General features: G+C 37.9%; 1 protein-coding gene across 3 annotated transcripts in view; it reads right to left on the bottom strand.

Moving 5' to 3' along the window:
- The window catches only part of LOC113022170 (glutamate receptor-interacting protein 2-like), a 181,780-nt gene that overhangs the window by 26,550 nt on the left and 138,776 nt on the right, over positions 1 to 16,454 (bottom strand). For all 3 annotated transcript variants that reach the window (XM_026167298.1, XM_026167300.1, XM_026167299.1), the window contains exons 6-12: positions 16,335 to 16,410; positions 12,738 to 12,883; positions 12,127 to 12,274; positions 10,763 to 10,932; positions 6,577 to 6,732; positions 5,708 to 5,860; positions 5,429 to 5,615 (exon numbers count right to left, since the gene is read on the bottom strand). In XM_026167298.1, coding sequence (XP_026023083.1) covers positions 5,429 to 5,615; positions 5,708 to 5,860; positions 6,577 to 6,732; positions 10,763 to 10,932; positions 12,127 to 12,274; positions 12,738 to 12,883; positions 16,335 to 16,410 — 1,036 coding nt within the window. The remainder of the gene's footprint in view (positions 1 to 5,428; positions 5,616 to 5,707; positions 5,861 to 6,576; positions 6,733 to 10,762; positions 10,933 to 12,126; positions 12,275 to 12,737; positions 12,884 to 16,334; positions 16,411 to 16,454) is intronic.

Genomic DNA, 16,454 nt, shown 5'->3' with positions numbered 1-16,454 from the left:
TAATAGTTTCTCCCCTATCTACAACTTCCAGTAAGGTTTTTGTTTTAAAATGATTTCTCTTTTTCAGTTTTCTGTGATGCTCTCAGGATGTAAAAAAAAAAAAAAACTCTTACAAAACTGCAGAAAGACTAAAAAGCAACACATAAACAACACATTTCCTCTTTGATTTGTCATTCACATGTACATGCATTGTGCTAAGAAAGTTTTGGTAGTATTAACTAATAACCAGTGTGAATCTGAATGAGGTTTTCTTGCTTTTAAAACAAAACTCATAAATTCTGGTCTCACACTGAATGGATTTAAAGTACTCTGGACTGTTGGTTTAAATATGAAGAAGTAGTCCACAGAGTACTCTGACAGAAACTTTGCAAAGACACAAATAATGGTAACAACAAACCTATCTCACCTACAAGAGTACTAAATGTATTTAGTGATTTTCATGGGATAAAGCTCAGAATTAGGGTTGGGGTTGATATAATGATTAATATAAACATAAATGTAAAAGTAAAGATTTAAAATCTTTGGTCCTGTTCCTATATATATCACAAGGATACATATGAGCATGTAGTACAACTCTACATATAATTCATTTCCCTGTGTTTCATATCCATGCATCATCAACAATGAGATTAAAAACAAAGTATACGTTTCCATAAGGCAAGACACCTTTTTGTGATAAACTGTAATCACTATTAGGACTGACATCTTGCTGGGTTTTAAAAGGAAGAGGAGTTTTTTCAATGGAGAGGAAACCTGTCATTTTGGAGTGGCTTCAACTAAACTAAAGTTCTCCAGTTATTTGTTTACAAGGACGATCTACTGGAGCGCGAGACCACGGTTTCAAGAACTTTCCAAACATCAGCTCACTCAGGCAGTACACCACACTCAGCATTATGTTCACACAAGCTGTCAGATCCTGCTGCCTGAAATAAAGCCTGTTTGTCTCGGTATTGTCTATGCCTATTTAATATGATTACCTCCAGGGTCAAACTGGTCCCAAGGGGAGAATAAAAATTCAGGCATTTATGTTTGCTAACTGTCAGTAGCTGCCCTATCTGGAATTTTTCCCCCTCCTTCAATTCGTTTTACAGACAGATGACAGGAGCGTAAGCTTATGACTCCCCACTGTGTTACATTTCACATTATTTTTAGATACTGTGGCTTTTATGCTGCTGTTTAGCTATTATTTCCAAAATACACCAACCCTGGCTGCTCATTAAATAAACGACTGTTGGAATTAAATCAAAGCGCATTACCTGTGACTATTAAATTCAGGAATCATGTGCCTTTTCTGTTGATATATTATCCTCTGATATTATTAATATGTCACTGTTTATTCAGACTTAAAGCAATTCCAGCTTTCTTGCTTTTCAAGGATCTGGAAAGAAAAACTTGATGAGAAGATCCCCGTCTGTGAGTCAGACTATAATACTCCAGCCTAACAGAATAAGATAGCTCATGCAGTGAGCTTCAGAAGAAATTAAAAACAAATGCAATGTGTGGCTAAGAAAAGCAAAGGAAGGTAAATATTTGAGTAGCTTAAACGTGTGACTTTGAAACACAAAACTGGCTAAACAATAGAAATATGGAGTGTTTTTGGGTAACTTTTGTGGCTTAAGGGTGAAATGTCAACTCCTAGAATTGACCCAAAGCCATGTTCCTTCTTGCAATGAAATTATTACAACAGTTATCCACTTCTGCACGAAGGTGACATCTGACAGAAGAAAATGAAGATGAAATGTTTTTGTCTCCGTTTAATTCGGCCTCACTGTAATGTAGTTGGTGCCCTATAGATTTCCAGGACATCTAGGTTTTTTCTTTCATGTGACACACATGCACAAATGAGGCACTGTATCTTCCATTAAGCCACGAGTGGGTGACTTGTATTAATATACAGCCAGACATCTTCATTATGATTTACCGAGGATAAAATGGTCTGCCATAGCTCTCATTCCTGTTGTTCTTTCTCCTCCATTTCCCATTAATTGTTCAAGAACCCCAAGTCCTTTCTTCGCTTTCGTTGTCTCATTTTTTTCATTCTGTTTAGTGCAGCCCTATGACTGCCTTGCTGTCGTATTAATTTACACTAATAATTTAATTTTCATCTTCTAACCTTAACTGAAGCCAAATGATAAAAGTTACTTTAACAACAACTAGTCATATTTATAATCCCAGACAAACCGTCATCATCAGGACTATAAATGTGCAGAACTAAACAAGTTAAAGTGGGATTAGGATACAAATAGTTGTTTTGTCAGACTCACGCTGCTTCTAAATTTGGCAACAATATCAAGTTCCAATTATTACAGTGAACATCCACCTTCAAACTGCTGTTTGATAACTGACCCATTTTTGTGTGGCTGTTTGTTTAACATTTACTTTGCTGTGTTTTTTTCTGTTTTTAGTGCTCTCTGTTTGCTCATCACTATGCAATCTTCCATTGTAATAGTTGACTGTGCACTTGAAATTTGAAAGTACGACTAAAATTTTAGTATTTTTATTATATTAAAACATGTAAAATACACTCCACCTTACATAAATCTGTATGTATGGAGTTCTCATGGTGGTTTGTGTACACAGGCAGATAACGTGGCTCCCTGCTGTCTTAATATTACTCTCTATGCCATTATCATTTTTGGGGAAAAGGGCCAAATAAGGCAAGAAATTACTGGAGCATAACTAGGTTTATGCTTTTTGAATCTTTTATTAATAGTCTGATTTTTTTTTTTGGCCCCTTCCTTTTTCAAAAATAAACATTAAATATAGAAACCTTTAGTGGTACAATATACACATTTTAAATTATGGCAAATGGTCTACCATTTACAAAACAAATCTTCCAGCATTCGCAGCACCAAAGGAAAATAATTACAGGTTAAAACCTTAAAAAGAGCTCCACAGACCACTGCTGCACAAATCGTACAGTTTTAAAGGCTATAAGTTGTGGATAATTGTAATTCGGGGTGGTGTAAAGGGGGTTATTTGGATTCACACTGCCAAGCGGAAAGAAAGGTACTTATTGATTCCTCCAGAGTGGGCAAAGGGAAGCTAGCTAATTAGTGTTGTTAGTGTGGGCGCTAATGGAGTAGGGAGTGTGGCCTCAGGGTGCCGAAACACACCCAGCACTTACAGAAGCTGTTAATATGATGGAAACATCAACATCAATCAATGGACACGGACATAAGCACAGCATCATGATCCAGACACGACTAAGAATTCATACAGAGACTTAAATGAAGTTGTGAACAAATTACTGAGAAACAGCAGACACAAGCATGCAGAAGACTGTGGGCACGCACACACTTGCATGTCAGTGTTCACAAAAAAACCCTACTCATGCACAGAAATTCTTCCAAACATTTAAACACCCACACATAATACAGAGCCAAGAAGAGCTGCTAATACACCAAAACATCAGTCTAACACACCCACCCACACTAACACTGACATCCAAACACACACAGGGAAGCTAACTAAAACTCTGTTAATGCAACATTAAAGTCGGCATTTGTCCTCAAACAAACAGAAGGCCATTTGTACAGTTGTTGTACAACTACACAAATACAAGTGAACATCCTGTTACAAAGTTTTTAAATTACACATCTATAATTTTACTACACTGTAACTGTGAGGAAAGGTCATATTTTACCCATGTCTATTAACAGTTTTTACATGCACCAATGTGGGTCAAATTAATAAGAAAGGTGGTTTTAAGGAATCTTAAAACTTTATATGTCATGTCTGGGTGTATTTTATACGAAACAGTGACAGAGTTCAAAGGATACTTTGACTTTGCCACCATGTTGCTACCATATTTGCTCCACAGAGACAAGCACTAGTTAGTCTTTGAAATATCATGTGGAAATCTCAAAGCAGTATAGGAGTGATAAAATATGGTGCATATAAGTCCCATAGCTACTGAACACACATCTAAATAATACTATATTTGCACATTTTGCATCTTGCACATGTCTTTGTCCTGTCTCGTCTACAATATCCGGACAATAACTTGAACCTGGTATTCAATACCTACTGCACAATCCACTTTGTATTGTTTCTGTCCCTGTCTTTATTTATCGTACATTTAGTATTGTATAGTTAGCATTATAGTATTGTATAGCATTGTATAGTTTGTAATTAGTACCTTTTTATCCCTTAATTTTACCGAAATTTAACATGCTATTTATTTGTAAATCCTAGTTTTATATCTCTTGGAGATATATCTTTTATATACTTATAAATGCACCATGGGGGGCTTGGGGTGAAACAGCATTTCGGTACCTGTATACTGTGTATTGACAATAAAGCTCTTGAATCTTGAATCTAAAATAGTCATAATAAGGAAAGAGGGTGTGTTGAAGGGTGGTGCCTTGTAATAGACATGAGATCTGAAATAGGGTGGCGTGGTGATACAGTGCTTAGGACTGTCACCTCACAGCAAGAAGGTTCCCAGCAAGGCTCTTTCTGCGTAGATTTTTCATGCTCTCCCTGGGCTGTGTGGGTTTCTTCTGGCTACTCTGGTTTCTTTCCACAGTCTAAAGACATGCAGTTTGGTTAACTTGTAATTCTAAATTGCCCACAGGTGTGAGGTGCGGTGCTTAATATTGATGGAATAAAATAATGTCTGTATGTATGGTTAAAGTGTAATTAGAAGCACTGAGGAATCACTAAGACTAGGAAAGCACAATATAAATTTAAGTACTTGCATAGTCCAACTACTGCTGTATTTTCAGATCTCAGATATAACTGTGCTTATGGCAGATTTGTATTTAATGTAGGGTCACTTTTACTCAACTTCACAAGATGAGACAATGTGAGATGTTATAGTTTTTTTTTTTTATTCATTTTTATTTCCACACAGGATTGTTGCTTAAAGGAATGAGTTATTTGAAGAGTCCTCTTTCCATCATGTTTGTATATGCCAACTGTGTGTCATGCCTCTTATAGACAATGAGGTTGAAAACACTTGCACAAAGGATACACCTGTGCACCTTCTATATATCCCTTCTGACAAGCCACTTCTGTCCTCTCTCTTCCAGATGCATTTTGGAATTGAAACAGTGTAGCATACTAAAATTGATTTTTGGGTTAATGATAAGACAAAGAATGGAAGTGACTCAGAGGCACAAATTAGCAACACAAGAAAAGCCTGTGACTATATGTCCACAAAAGACTGACTAAAGACACAGACACAGGTGGAAACATGGCTAGCTGGGAACCAGAAATAAAACAATGACGATGGGGCAGTGAATCACAAAGCAGGGAAACAAAAACAAGACTTTTGACATTGTAGTGCTAAAAAAAAAAAAAAAAAAAGTCAGACTAAATTTGATATTGCAGTGAAAAAGCTACAGATGACAGTTATTGTAGTTTAGATTTAATTTATGCTACAAACGTGCATCCTTATGACTGGGTCAGCATGCACGCTCACCTCTCTGCAGAGCTGTCAGGCTCTATGAATCGAATAAGTGGTGGTGCTGACAGCGTTTCGGTGGCAAATATTCCTCCCTGTAGTTGTACACCAAAGCCGTTCAGTGGGTCACCTGTTAAGACAACCTCACTGGTCTCTACATGAACCACCTGACCACCTGGACCCACCGAACTGGAGGCCAGGGACACTAAAAACACACAGACACATAGATTACAGTTAGTTTCATCCCTTCTGGGAAATTAGATCCATCATGCAAAGACACAGGGAGATGGAACCTACAGGAGCTCTTATGCTCTTTCTTTCTCTGCCGCCGTTTAAGCAGTGAATTACGGGGACTCATGGGAACAGTGGGCCTGGGTAACGTGCTCGAGCTCTGGCTGCTGGGGCCAGAAGTGGTTGTAGAGGCAGGAGAGAAACTGGCTGATACAAGAGCTGCAAAAAAAGAGTGAGGGAAAAGAAGTCTATTTTCAATATTGCAATACATGAGCAATAAATTAGACTTTTAAGAATTAAATTAAAAAACCGAAGAAGTAGATGCTAATAAATCTCTTTCTTTGTCTGGGAAATGGAAAAGGAAAACAAAGAGTCAAAGAGCACATGTTAAATACCGCAAACATGGATATGTCAGGTAAAATTTTCTTGTTTGGTGCTTTATTTTCACAGCATGGCGGCTGAGTAGTTAGCAGTGTTGTCTCACAGCTGTAAGGTATTGGGTTTGGTGAGAAATGTATATGCTCTCCTTGTGCTTGCTTGGGCCTCTTTCGAAACCTCCAGTTTTCTTGTCATATTTCCACATGACCAAAGACACTGCACTGCACAATGCCACGTATATTTAAAATATATGCCTATGATGCTTATCTTTAAATCACAAGATGAGAATTCATAGAGACATGCTTTAAATAGTCTTAAAAATATGTAGAGATTTTTAAAATATATCTTTTTAAACAACACTACATATACATTCCACTGGGCAGCATACATTTGATGTCTCATTTACCCTTTCACAGACATTGCCTGCCATCATCAATAAGCCAAATACCATTCGGCAATGAAGTCTAAATTAATGCATACAGCTTAATTTAGACTTCTACTAAAAATTTCTGGTCTTACTTATGTAGTACCAAGTTGTGTTGTGTTTGTGTTCTTACACTTGCAGTAGTCAAGGTTGTTGATTGTGTTGTTGTTAGAGGCTGTCCACGATTTATTGAGGGTCGAACTTGTGTTGCAGAGAGTGGAGTTTGGAGGGGGACAGTAATTAACACAAGGGTCCCAGGAGTGGGGATGGTCCGACTTCTGAACCTTGACTGCAAAACACATGCAATGAAACATGAGCATTGAATTTTAATACTTCTAAAATCAATGGCTAGGTGTAGGCTAAACCAACCTTACACCAACTCTTACATAATTTTAATAATAAAATAATAACAAAATTCAAATGTCTGAACCTAAATTAAAAGTTTCTAGATTTTGTGTACATGTAGCATTGCTCTTCCTATGCTATCAGCCCACTAAATGGCTTCTATCAGGCTAAATCATTGTCACAGATATAGGTAGGAGGTACCCTACCATGTCTGCTATTTGCCAAGAAGGTGAGTTATCATCCATTGTGATCACTGATAAGGAGAAATTAATGCAGATGTTACAGAATTGCAATTTATAAAATTGTGAATTAGAGATTCAGACATAATAACTCATCTATAACCTATATAATAGGTATATCTCTCATTATGGCTGTCTTCCTGTTATGTGTACAGCTTGTCTTGCCCCGTGTCTCATCCAAATATGATCACACAGAGCACACATTCCATGAACTTCATGTAATCTTGATTGCCATGGGCTGTCACAGACAGTATCTGTATATTTTTCATATTAAAACCATTCTAACTGCTTGCTGTTTAGCTAGTTAGCTGTGCATTATCTACTTTTCCTCAATGGATTGAATCTTTTAGGCTGATACTGATTGACGTGTCGTTAGACCTCAATGTTTTCTTCACAGAGATCTTGTAACTCTCACCTCACCTGGCCGCTCACCCTGGACCAATTTGCTTTGACCCTACCAGGGGCAAATCGACCCTACATCATAGCCACCCAGGTAACCACTGCACAGAGTAGTTCAAATGTCACCAGCACATCTACCACTTAAACCCTATATGTTTGTCTGTGAAAATCCCAGAAGATCTGTAGTTTCTGAAATACTAGGATCAGGCACCGTCTGGCACTGACAACTATGTCATATTCAAAACCACTTAAATCACCTTTCTGTCACATTCTGAAGCCTGCTTTGAACTTCAGCAGGTTGTCTTGGCTTCGTCTATATCCCTCAAAGCATTCAGTTGCTGCCGTATGTTTGGTTGATTAGATATTTGTGTTAATAAGCACTTCAACAGATGTACCCAGCAAAGTGGGCTGTGAGTATATGACATTACTTTTCAGCTTGATTCATTCATTTATCAGTTAAACTCTACAACAAATTTCATCTGAACTGTGATTAAAAGAGATATAAAACTTTTTGGGTTACTAACACTCACATACCAACCAATCAGGTGAACATATTTCCAAAAATACCTATTATATGACAACATATAATTCAATACCTTACTGTATTGCATTTAATCCAAACTAATTTCACTGTCACTTAATTAGGTCCTTGAAAAAGTGTCTCTAAGCTACATTCAGCTGCTCCCTTTGTCACAAGTGGTGAGCACAACAGGTGGCTCCACATGTTTGATTTGGCAGAATCCGGAATCCAGATGCCAGATGCCCTTTCTGACGCAGCCGCAAAGACAAGTTGTGTCGGGAATTGAATCAGTGACTATTTGCTTGTTACCCATTGCATTATGGAGAAAGTAAAAAAATGAGTTGACTGTGTCATCTGCTAGAAATTCGCATTTCTTCAGTTTTGGGGGAAAACCTCTTTTGAGGAAACTCCCACTGAGAATTTAATGATACAATCGAGGCTGACAACCTGACAATCTACACAGCTTTGTGTGTAATTCCCCTTTACGCTCGTGTATCTAAACTCTGAAGTTTATCCGAAGCTACTCTGTGCTGTCACAGCCATCCAGCTGAGCTATTGTATCCTCGACGTGTGAGGCCTTTTATCTAAACTACTCTGATGGCAGGACGTGTGAGGAGCGGAAGTGTTGGGCAACCTCGGGGTGAGATCCGTGAAATGAGGAAACATTTTTTCATCTAATCCTCCTTGGGTAAAAATGAAGTCATTATGTCCAGTGAAACACACCGGAGAGACGGTCCTTCTGACAAGGAACGGCAGCAGTAACACACACTGTAAATGCCCACAGACAACAGACACATAACAAAGCCACTTTGAATTAACACTTATACTCATTTACACATGATATATTATGAGAAGATACACAAAACATGAGAACATTCTAAGACACATTTGTGTCTAGATTTACCAAACGTAATCTATGTGGCAAGAAAACCGACTGAAACTTTACTCACACACACAACTGCAAAACCTTTCATCAGAGTGTCTATTAATAAGGCAGCAGCAAGCTGGCTTTAAGGTCTGCTGCAAGGACATCAGTATCCTAATGAGCTGTGTTCATTTCCTAACACACACAAATGCACACATGTACACACAAAGGCGGTCACAAAACTGTGATTAGAAGAAGGAAAAAAATAAATTTAGCTTCTTGCAGACAAATGAGATGAGATGGTGACCTTTCGAGTGAACAAGTGTGTCTGTGTGTGCTGTGTTCACACGTGTAACTCCAAGAAATAATACCAGAACACAACAGAGCTATAAAAGAGAAAAAGAGCAAAGAGGAACACTAGAAAATAATTTCAAAATGGAAGGAGATGAACATTTCTGAGATGAGGTATGTGTAGAGAATAAGAGAAGTCAAAGGCAGAGAAGAGAGGAGAGGAAAAGGACAACGGATAGGAGGAGGTTGTAAGCAGTTTTTGACAGCTGGAAGAGAGGTGTAATGACTTTAATTAAATCCCATCTTGCCTTTACACTCCCTGTCACTCTATTTTTCATTCATGTGCCATTTCTCTTTTCAGCATTCACTTTTTCATCTGTTTTCATGCTGAGAGCGATCTTCCACCACACAAAAGTTTCTATTGAAAATAGACTAATGGAAAGGTTTTAGTTTAGTTCAAGTCTAGAATATCTAGTTTTTCTTCTCGGTCTTAAAGCCGTTGCTTTAATCCCATCTCTGTCATCCTCTCCTGGGAATCTCTAATCGACCGAAACACATTAAAGATTTTCCTCTAACAAAAAAGATTTTTTTTAAAAAGGTTTTGGGGAAAAACAAAATAAAACTATACAGCGTCTACAAGTAGAGGATCGTGTTGACTGTGATGCGTTTCTATTTATTAACAATATTCATTGTGTGAGTGTGATGTGTACACTTGTCATACTTAAGCAGCCTCAGCTGCAAGCATTAACACATGAACATACGATAAAAAACTAGTTACTGGAATCCGGATTTCCCCTCTAAATCCATTGGCACCAATTCTGTCACAGATGAGAAGCCATCACTTGGCTATGGGTGAGCTAATTAGGAACAAAGTTGCCATTGCGGCCAAATTATTCCTCAAGTAGAGTTGTATTAAAAAAAGAGGCTGAAAGACATCGGAATGAATGGGATTTTTTTTTTTTTTTTTTTGCTACTCGGATTTGCTAAATATGCATGAGGTGACTTAATTGTGGCGAAGACTAAACAAACTCTCCTTGGTGGTTTTTACTCTGCTTTTTTTTTTGGAATCCGACTTAATAGCTGCCAAATCAGAGCTGACCAGGAATTAAATACACAGATGGTCATTGTTCTTCAATAATTAGCATTTGTCATGCTAAATATTACAAACACTGCTATCTAACTATGTTTCCTGCTGTTAAATGTCAGTACAACATGCTCTGGCAAAAAATGTCTGCTTAATTTCATAAACATGTATGCAACAAAAACAAAACAAAGCAAGTGATATTAAAAATAAATAAATAAACTGTTAAGTGATTCTGAAGCTCTGGCTCCAAAGGTATACTACACATGAAGAGTGATGAACAAAGCTGTGCATGGGTAGAAAGACAATTTAACAATTTTAGGAGTCATACCTATTCAAATAAGAGCAATGCAGCAGGCTGAAAAGATGGCAGCATCAGCCATCATAGTAGAGGCTTGAGCCCGCAAACAGAGTTGAATCATTATGATTTAACAAGGTTGTTCCATAATTACCAGTAGCTTTTTTTTAACTTTACCCAAATGACAGATAAAATATTGACAGATAAAACTGTAAAATTTTGATTACTAAAATAACCAAAGAGTTTACTGTGAATCTGATGGCCCTAGCTGTTACACTCACCCGTGTCATGCTGTTTTCCAGTTAACCTCGTTTGATGCGAGGGAAGAATTTCTAATTTAACCAGTTCTGTTGTGCTTGCTATTAATTGTGTTGCCTCCAGAACCGTACAGTGCTCTGTTGATGTCCCATCAATAGACAGCAGGTGATCCCCAGCATGCAGTGCTCCACATCTAATACAAAAGAGACAAAAAGAGAATAAGCACAAAATGTTATCGCCACAATACACTGGATAAATAAACAGAACACAAATAGCTTCCATTCTGTTTCAGAAAAGCTTTTTTTTTGTTCTTTTGCCAACAGTATATAAGCTAAACACATTAATCTGCTTAGCTCACAACGGCATGCTGCCGTGCTGGTCAGAATGATATCGCTGCTCTTCACACAGGGGTTAGATTTTACAAACTGACTTTGCAATCATGTGGGAATGAATAGTGCCAGAGCACAGACCTCTGCAGTCAACTTGTCCTGTTGACTGAGGTTATTTTAGTACTCATTTCAGCACTGACACAGAGTTCAAGTGCTTCATGTATATTTTAGAGGTAGACTGGAGCTGAAAGCAATATCCCGTCTTCTGATGTCTGTGTAAGTTATAAGGTTGGACACAGTCTATGTGTGTTTATCTGTGTCTTTCTTACACAGAGAGGATATGCTGTAAACATAAATGCAACCACTGCAAATCTGTAATCCAACAGCAGAATCAAATTAGATCTTGAAGGGGAAACTATAAAGTCCACCATTTTTCAACAAAAGAGAAATATACAGCTGACAGATGTTTGCAAAAGTGTAAACTATATATTCTTGTGCACTAGCCCTGTTCTCAAGAAAATAATTTTTTTAGCATTCCAATACATAATATTCTTTTAATGGTAACTTTGCATCAAACAAACCAACCAGACAGACAAAGTAAGGAAACAGTTCTGCAGAGTGAAAACTGTCCATGAAGTACTTACTGTGGATTTAAACTGTACTGAGCTACAATGTTGTCTTAATATCTGAAACATCTCAGAGCTTCTTTCATCCTCTGTTGTAGTTTGACAGCTAACAGAACAAAAAAGTCACTCAGAACTTAAAGGGTAAATCTAGGCAAAACTACAGCTGGCATGTATGCAAACACATACATACCAGTTGTGTTTCTAAGAATATTAACTCTGTTTAGTGAAAAATTACAGTTAGCCAGCATGTTTAAATGTGACACCAAGGATTCTCTTACATATGATAAGTTAGACTGAGGCTGGTTGCACTAATTTCACTGTCTAGGGCATCACAGCTCCCACACCAAAGGAAACTTCCTGTGGGTCTGTAAGACATCAGTGGGTTTTAAACACTGAGAATGCCTGGAGAATGAGTAGCATGTAGATACATACCTGTCCACCACGCTGCCAGGTTTAACCCGGTCGATGACAATGACCTGTTTGTTTTGATGATTGGCTGAAGTCAGCGTGATGCCTAGTGTTGCTCCTGGAGATTTGGCTATTTCCACTAACAGTGGACCAGATGCATTTGCCAGTGAGTCTGAACGGGAAAGAATGAAGTTATTTTAATAATTTGACCTTTTACTGCTTGCTGCTTCTTACAGTCTTAAAATGATCTTAGAGTAATCTACCAAAGTACAAATACCTTAAATATCTGTTTCACCAAGAACAGCACAGTGAAAAAGTTTAAGAGCATATATGTCCTTGAAAATATAACCAGACATGATTAGCAGGGGATTGCTTGCAGTGCTTTTTGGGCAAGTTAAACTGAGCTGTTTTACCCAGAAAAATGAGGCAGACCTTAGCGTGAGGTGGCAGAAAATGCCAACACATCAACAGCAATCACAACAAAAGAATCAACCCCAAAAAAACATTTTTTTAAATTTCACTGGCATTTGAGAAAAAATTTTTTTGCTGCAAGCTTCAATTTGTGTCTCTCTCTGTTATTTTGGCTTTTTTTTTTTTTTTTTTGCATATGTCTGTGTGTCTACATGTGGACTCACCGATGATAGTTACATCGTACTCAATTTGGAACAGGGCTTCCTGGCCACATTGGGCCAACACGCTGAGAGCATCACTGTGGTTTGCGTTGTGTAGTGGCACACCATCCACACTGAGGAGACGATCGCCAGGGCGCAGGGTACCTTCTCTGCATGCAGACACGCACACACATCCAAAAAAATGACATTGGATTTTGTGATACAGTGATTACAGAAGACAGGGATTGGACATTACAATTTGCATGTAGTTCCAGCTTTCTTTCTTCCATAAAATTCTAGCGTGTTTAATTTTAACACATCAACAGTTTATTGTCCTTCTTCACTATTCCTTTTACCATCACTATTTCAATCTGACTTCAGATTTGCCTATCTTGTGTCGCTAGGAAAATATTGCAAAAGCAAGCATATAATGTCAGTTAAAAATGACGAAATATCAAATGCCAAACCTTCCCTTTTTTCCCCAACATATTCTGTGTTCTTCATTCCTTCCACTCAGCCCTGTTTGTTCTTTAACTTAGTTCTTCATCTTGCTCATTTCCTTTCTGCCCAGCTAGATCCAAGCCTCTTTCTTCTCCTAACTTTCACTTCCACAATATTGTCTTGTGATCTCATCATCCTCTTTTCTCTCCCCTTATCTGTCTGAGACTTGCAGTAAAAATTCACCTTCATTTCAAATCAAGGACACACATGGAAACAGCATGAAATGTCTTCAGCATTTAAAATGTTGGTCTGTTTTTAGTGCCTGGTTAAAAAAACAACAACAACGAAAGCAAACAAACAAAAAACACTTATACAGAGAGATCCTCTGTGTTTTTAGAGGCACTCAGGAGGACCGTTTAGGCAATTTTTTACTGTGTGTAACATTTTGAATTTTTAATGCAGTGCGCCACATTAGAGCACTGATAGATGCTTTATGCTGATGTCAGAGTGCGAGTAACACTGAGCTGTAATCATACCAGCCAGATGTCTTCAAACAGGATGCTGATTGCCCTGAAGCCTTTCAACATGATGCGAGCTAAGCTATAACCCAAAGGCTCTATTGTGGCAGGAATTACTCCATGTGACAGGAGTATTTCTTGACAGATTTACACATTTTTCATCGGTTTTCAATATTGGTGCAGAATAACATACATGGTACATACAGGGTGTCGGATAAGCACATGAAAAGGTACAATACCAACAGGTGATTCCAGGAAAATTTCAGGAAATTTAAAATTTAAAGGTTCTACCATATGTTGATTGAAACAGATAAGCTTTTAGAACTTGACTGATATTTAACCTGTTTTTAGACCTGCAGGGTATCTTTCTATCTGTATCTGACAATGAAGTGAAAGCAGTTTCTTTGTGGTCCTGTAAAAAACACCATGGATCTCTAACACTTTCAGAGAAGGCACTTTAATTCCCACTGGGTAATTCTAAAAATGTAGACACTCCTGGGACTGTATGGTGCTGTGGATTAAGTTTTTTTTTCCAATTGGCATATAAATGGGATATAAAACAGCATGAATATCTCATTCGTTTCCCCAGGACTGACCCACATTTTGAAGACGATTTTCTTTAGAACGGTATTAGATGAGCTTCAGGGTGAAATAACTCAATAGTAAGAATTTAATCTTTAATCTTTGTCCTGGTCTGCCAGTTCTGTCTGTGAACTAGTGAAGGTTCAGTCGGTCTGTAAGGCCGTGTAATGTGTGATTATTTGATGGAGGTTTACACTTCTGTATATACAAATGACCAATTTGGCAACATCATTATATATCTGATGGGTCAGCAGTCGCTTTGACAAATCTAAGATGGATTTTACATCAACAATCAAGCCCTTATGAATCAAATGAAACTGTAAAATATCTTAATCAGTAGAAAGACGAGGCATTAAGTACTCAAGCTTAGTACTTTGGCACTTTTGCATCTGCTTTAAATATTGCTGCAGAGCAATCTCAAAACAGGACCTGTCAGAATAAAAATAGCAACTTACAGTTCGAATTTCTAGGAGGAAATGATTGCATCTGCTAAGTGATCAGAGAAGAAGGTTATATTCCAATGTTTTGTTGAAAAGGGACAGCTGAGTCAATCATGTTCTTCAAAATTGGAAATGTTGGGTGCTGAAGTTTGCCTAATGCTAGTGTTGATGTGTGACAATCAGATGTAAGATATTGCTTTATTACAAACCTCTAAAACAGGCTCAGTGGTCCTTATTGTGTAATAAATGGCTTTCCTATTTTGTGTTTTAATGATGGTGGGTGACAGCAGATCACTCTTAAAGCTCAGTGATTCACTTGTAATCACATAATTTTCACATTCAATCAATTCGTTGAACTGAAGTCCTTTGAAGCACACCGACTGAAAAACAAAACTGCTTTTCTTTTGTCTTTTTTAATGACTTTTGTGCTTTTAACTTTAAAAACAGTTTGAAAGAAAACCTCACAAACAAACCTCCACCAGAATATATGAGGTCTGACTTTCTATAAATGGTGGACTTTCTTTGGCCATCACAGTTATGGATATCTGTATATGTATATCTATATCCATTTTAAACATGGAAATTAGTTTTATTTCTAAAACAATATTATTTACACTATTTCTAGATGGTTTAATTATTACTGTGTGAGATCAGTTAAACAGTAGCAAAGCTGACATGTATATGAAAATGTCGTATTATGACTTAAACATCAAGCCTGAGACAGACACATGATGACAACATTAAAAGGATACGATGATTCATGCCATTGCAGCTATGAGTAACACATAACTGTCGACATACCAGTGACGGTCACTGGAAATGACACCATTATCCTTGGGGTCTATTCGCATGAAGGCACAGACAAATCTCCCAGACTCCCGACGGGAATGGGTTGAGCTGTGGTGTTGCTAGTTTACACTCAATGGAGGCCACTTCTTGTCTGGCTTTTATTTCTCCCAGACATTATTTTTAATGGGAAGACATTGCCCTTTTCACCTTCCAAAATGACTAAATAATCTCTATTTCTGGGTCTCACTGCATGTGTTTTTTATGTTTGTTTAGATATGTCAGTGTAACTGTGCTGGAGTATTTGCATTCACACATATTGATGCATATGTGTGAATGCAAATGCATTAAAGGGCATAAATGAAAATCCAACATGGCAGGTCTTCCACCATTATGCACCGCCAGTTTAAATGCACCTTGGTAGTGATTCTTTGTAATTCTGTTTAAGGGATAAGATACCGTTCTCAGAAAGGATATTCTGTTATTTGGTGTGTTTTGTAGGTATTGGAGAACACAGTCTAACTAGACGGCACAAAGTCTCCCATAGATGTTCAACTGACTTTAAATCAAGTGCCTGCAGAGATCATAGAATGCATTTCATATATTTTTATACTTATCAAGCCATTCAGTGACCCCTCAGGATGAATGGGGGCTATACCATCCTTGAAGAGACCACTGCTATCAGGATAGAAAGGTATCATCACTTAGACCAAGTGCATTGGCTTGCAGTGACACTGCAGACCCAAACCATGCCAGGAAAATGGCCCTACCATTTTCCATTCATTGTCAGTCTATTCGTCCATTCATCACCTACATGTGTGCCAGTTATTCTTCTTTAATCATGCATTCAGTACCTGTCTGCTGGGCCTCCTGGCCTGACATAGGTGACCACTAAAGGGCGTGATTTGTGCCAGTCCTCATGGGTACCGCCTGTAAGAGGAGCAGGGCAAAGCTCTTTACACTAAATTCTGGAG

This window comes from Astatotilapia calliptera, chromosome 5, assembly GCF_900246225.1.
Source record: "Astatotilapia calliptera chromosome 5, fAstCal1.2, whole genome shotgun sequence".
In the NCBI taxonomy this organism is placed as follows: Eukaryota; Metazoa; Chordata; class Actinopteri; order Cichliformes; family Cichlidae; genus Astatotilapia; species Astatotilapia calliptera.
Note: the sequence above shows the minus strand (reverse complement) of the source record. Positions and strands in the feature narration are given on the sequence as shown.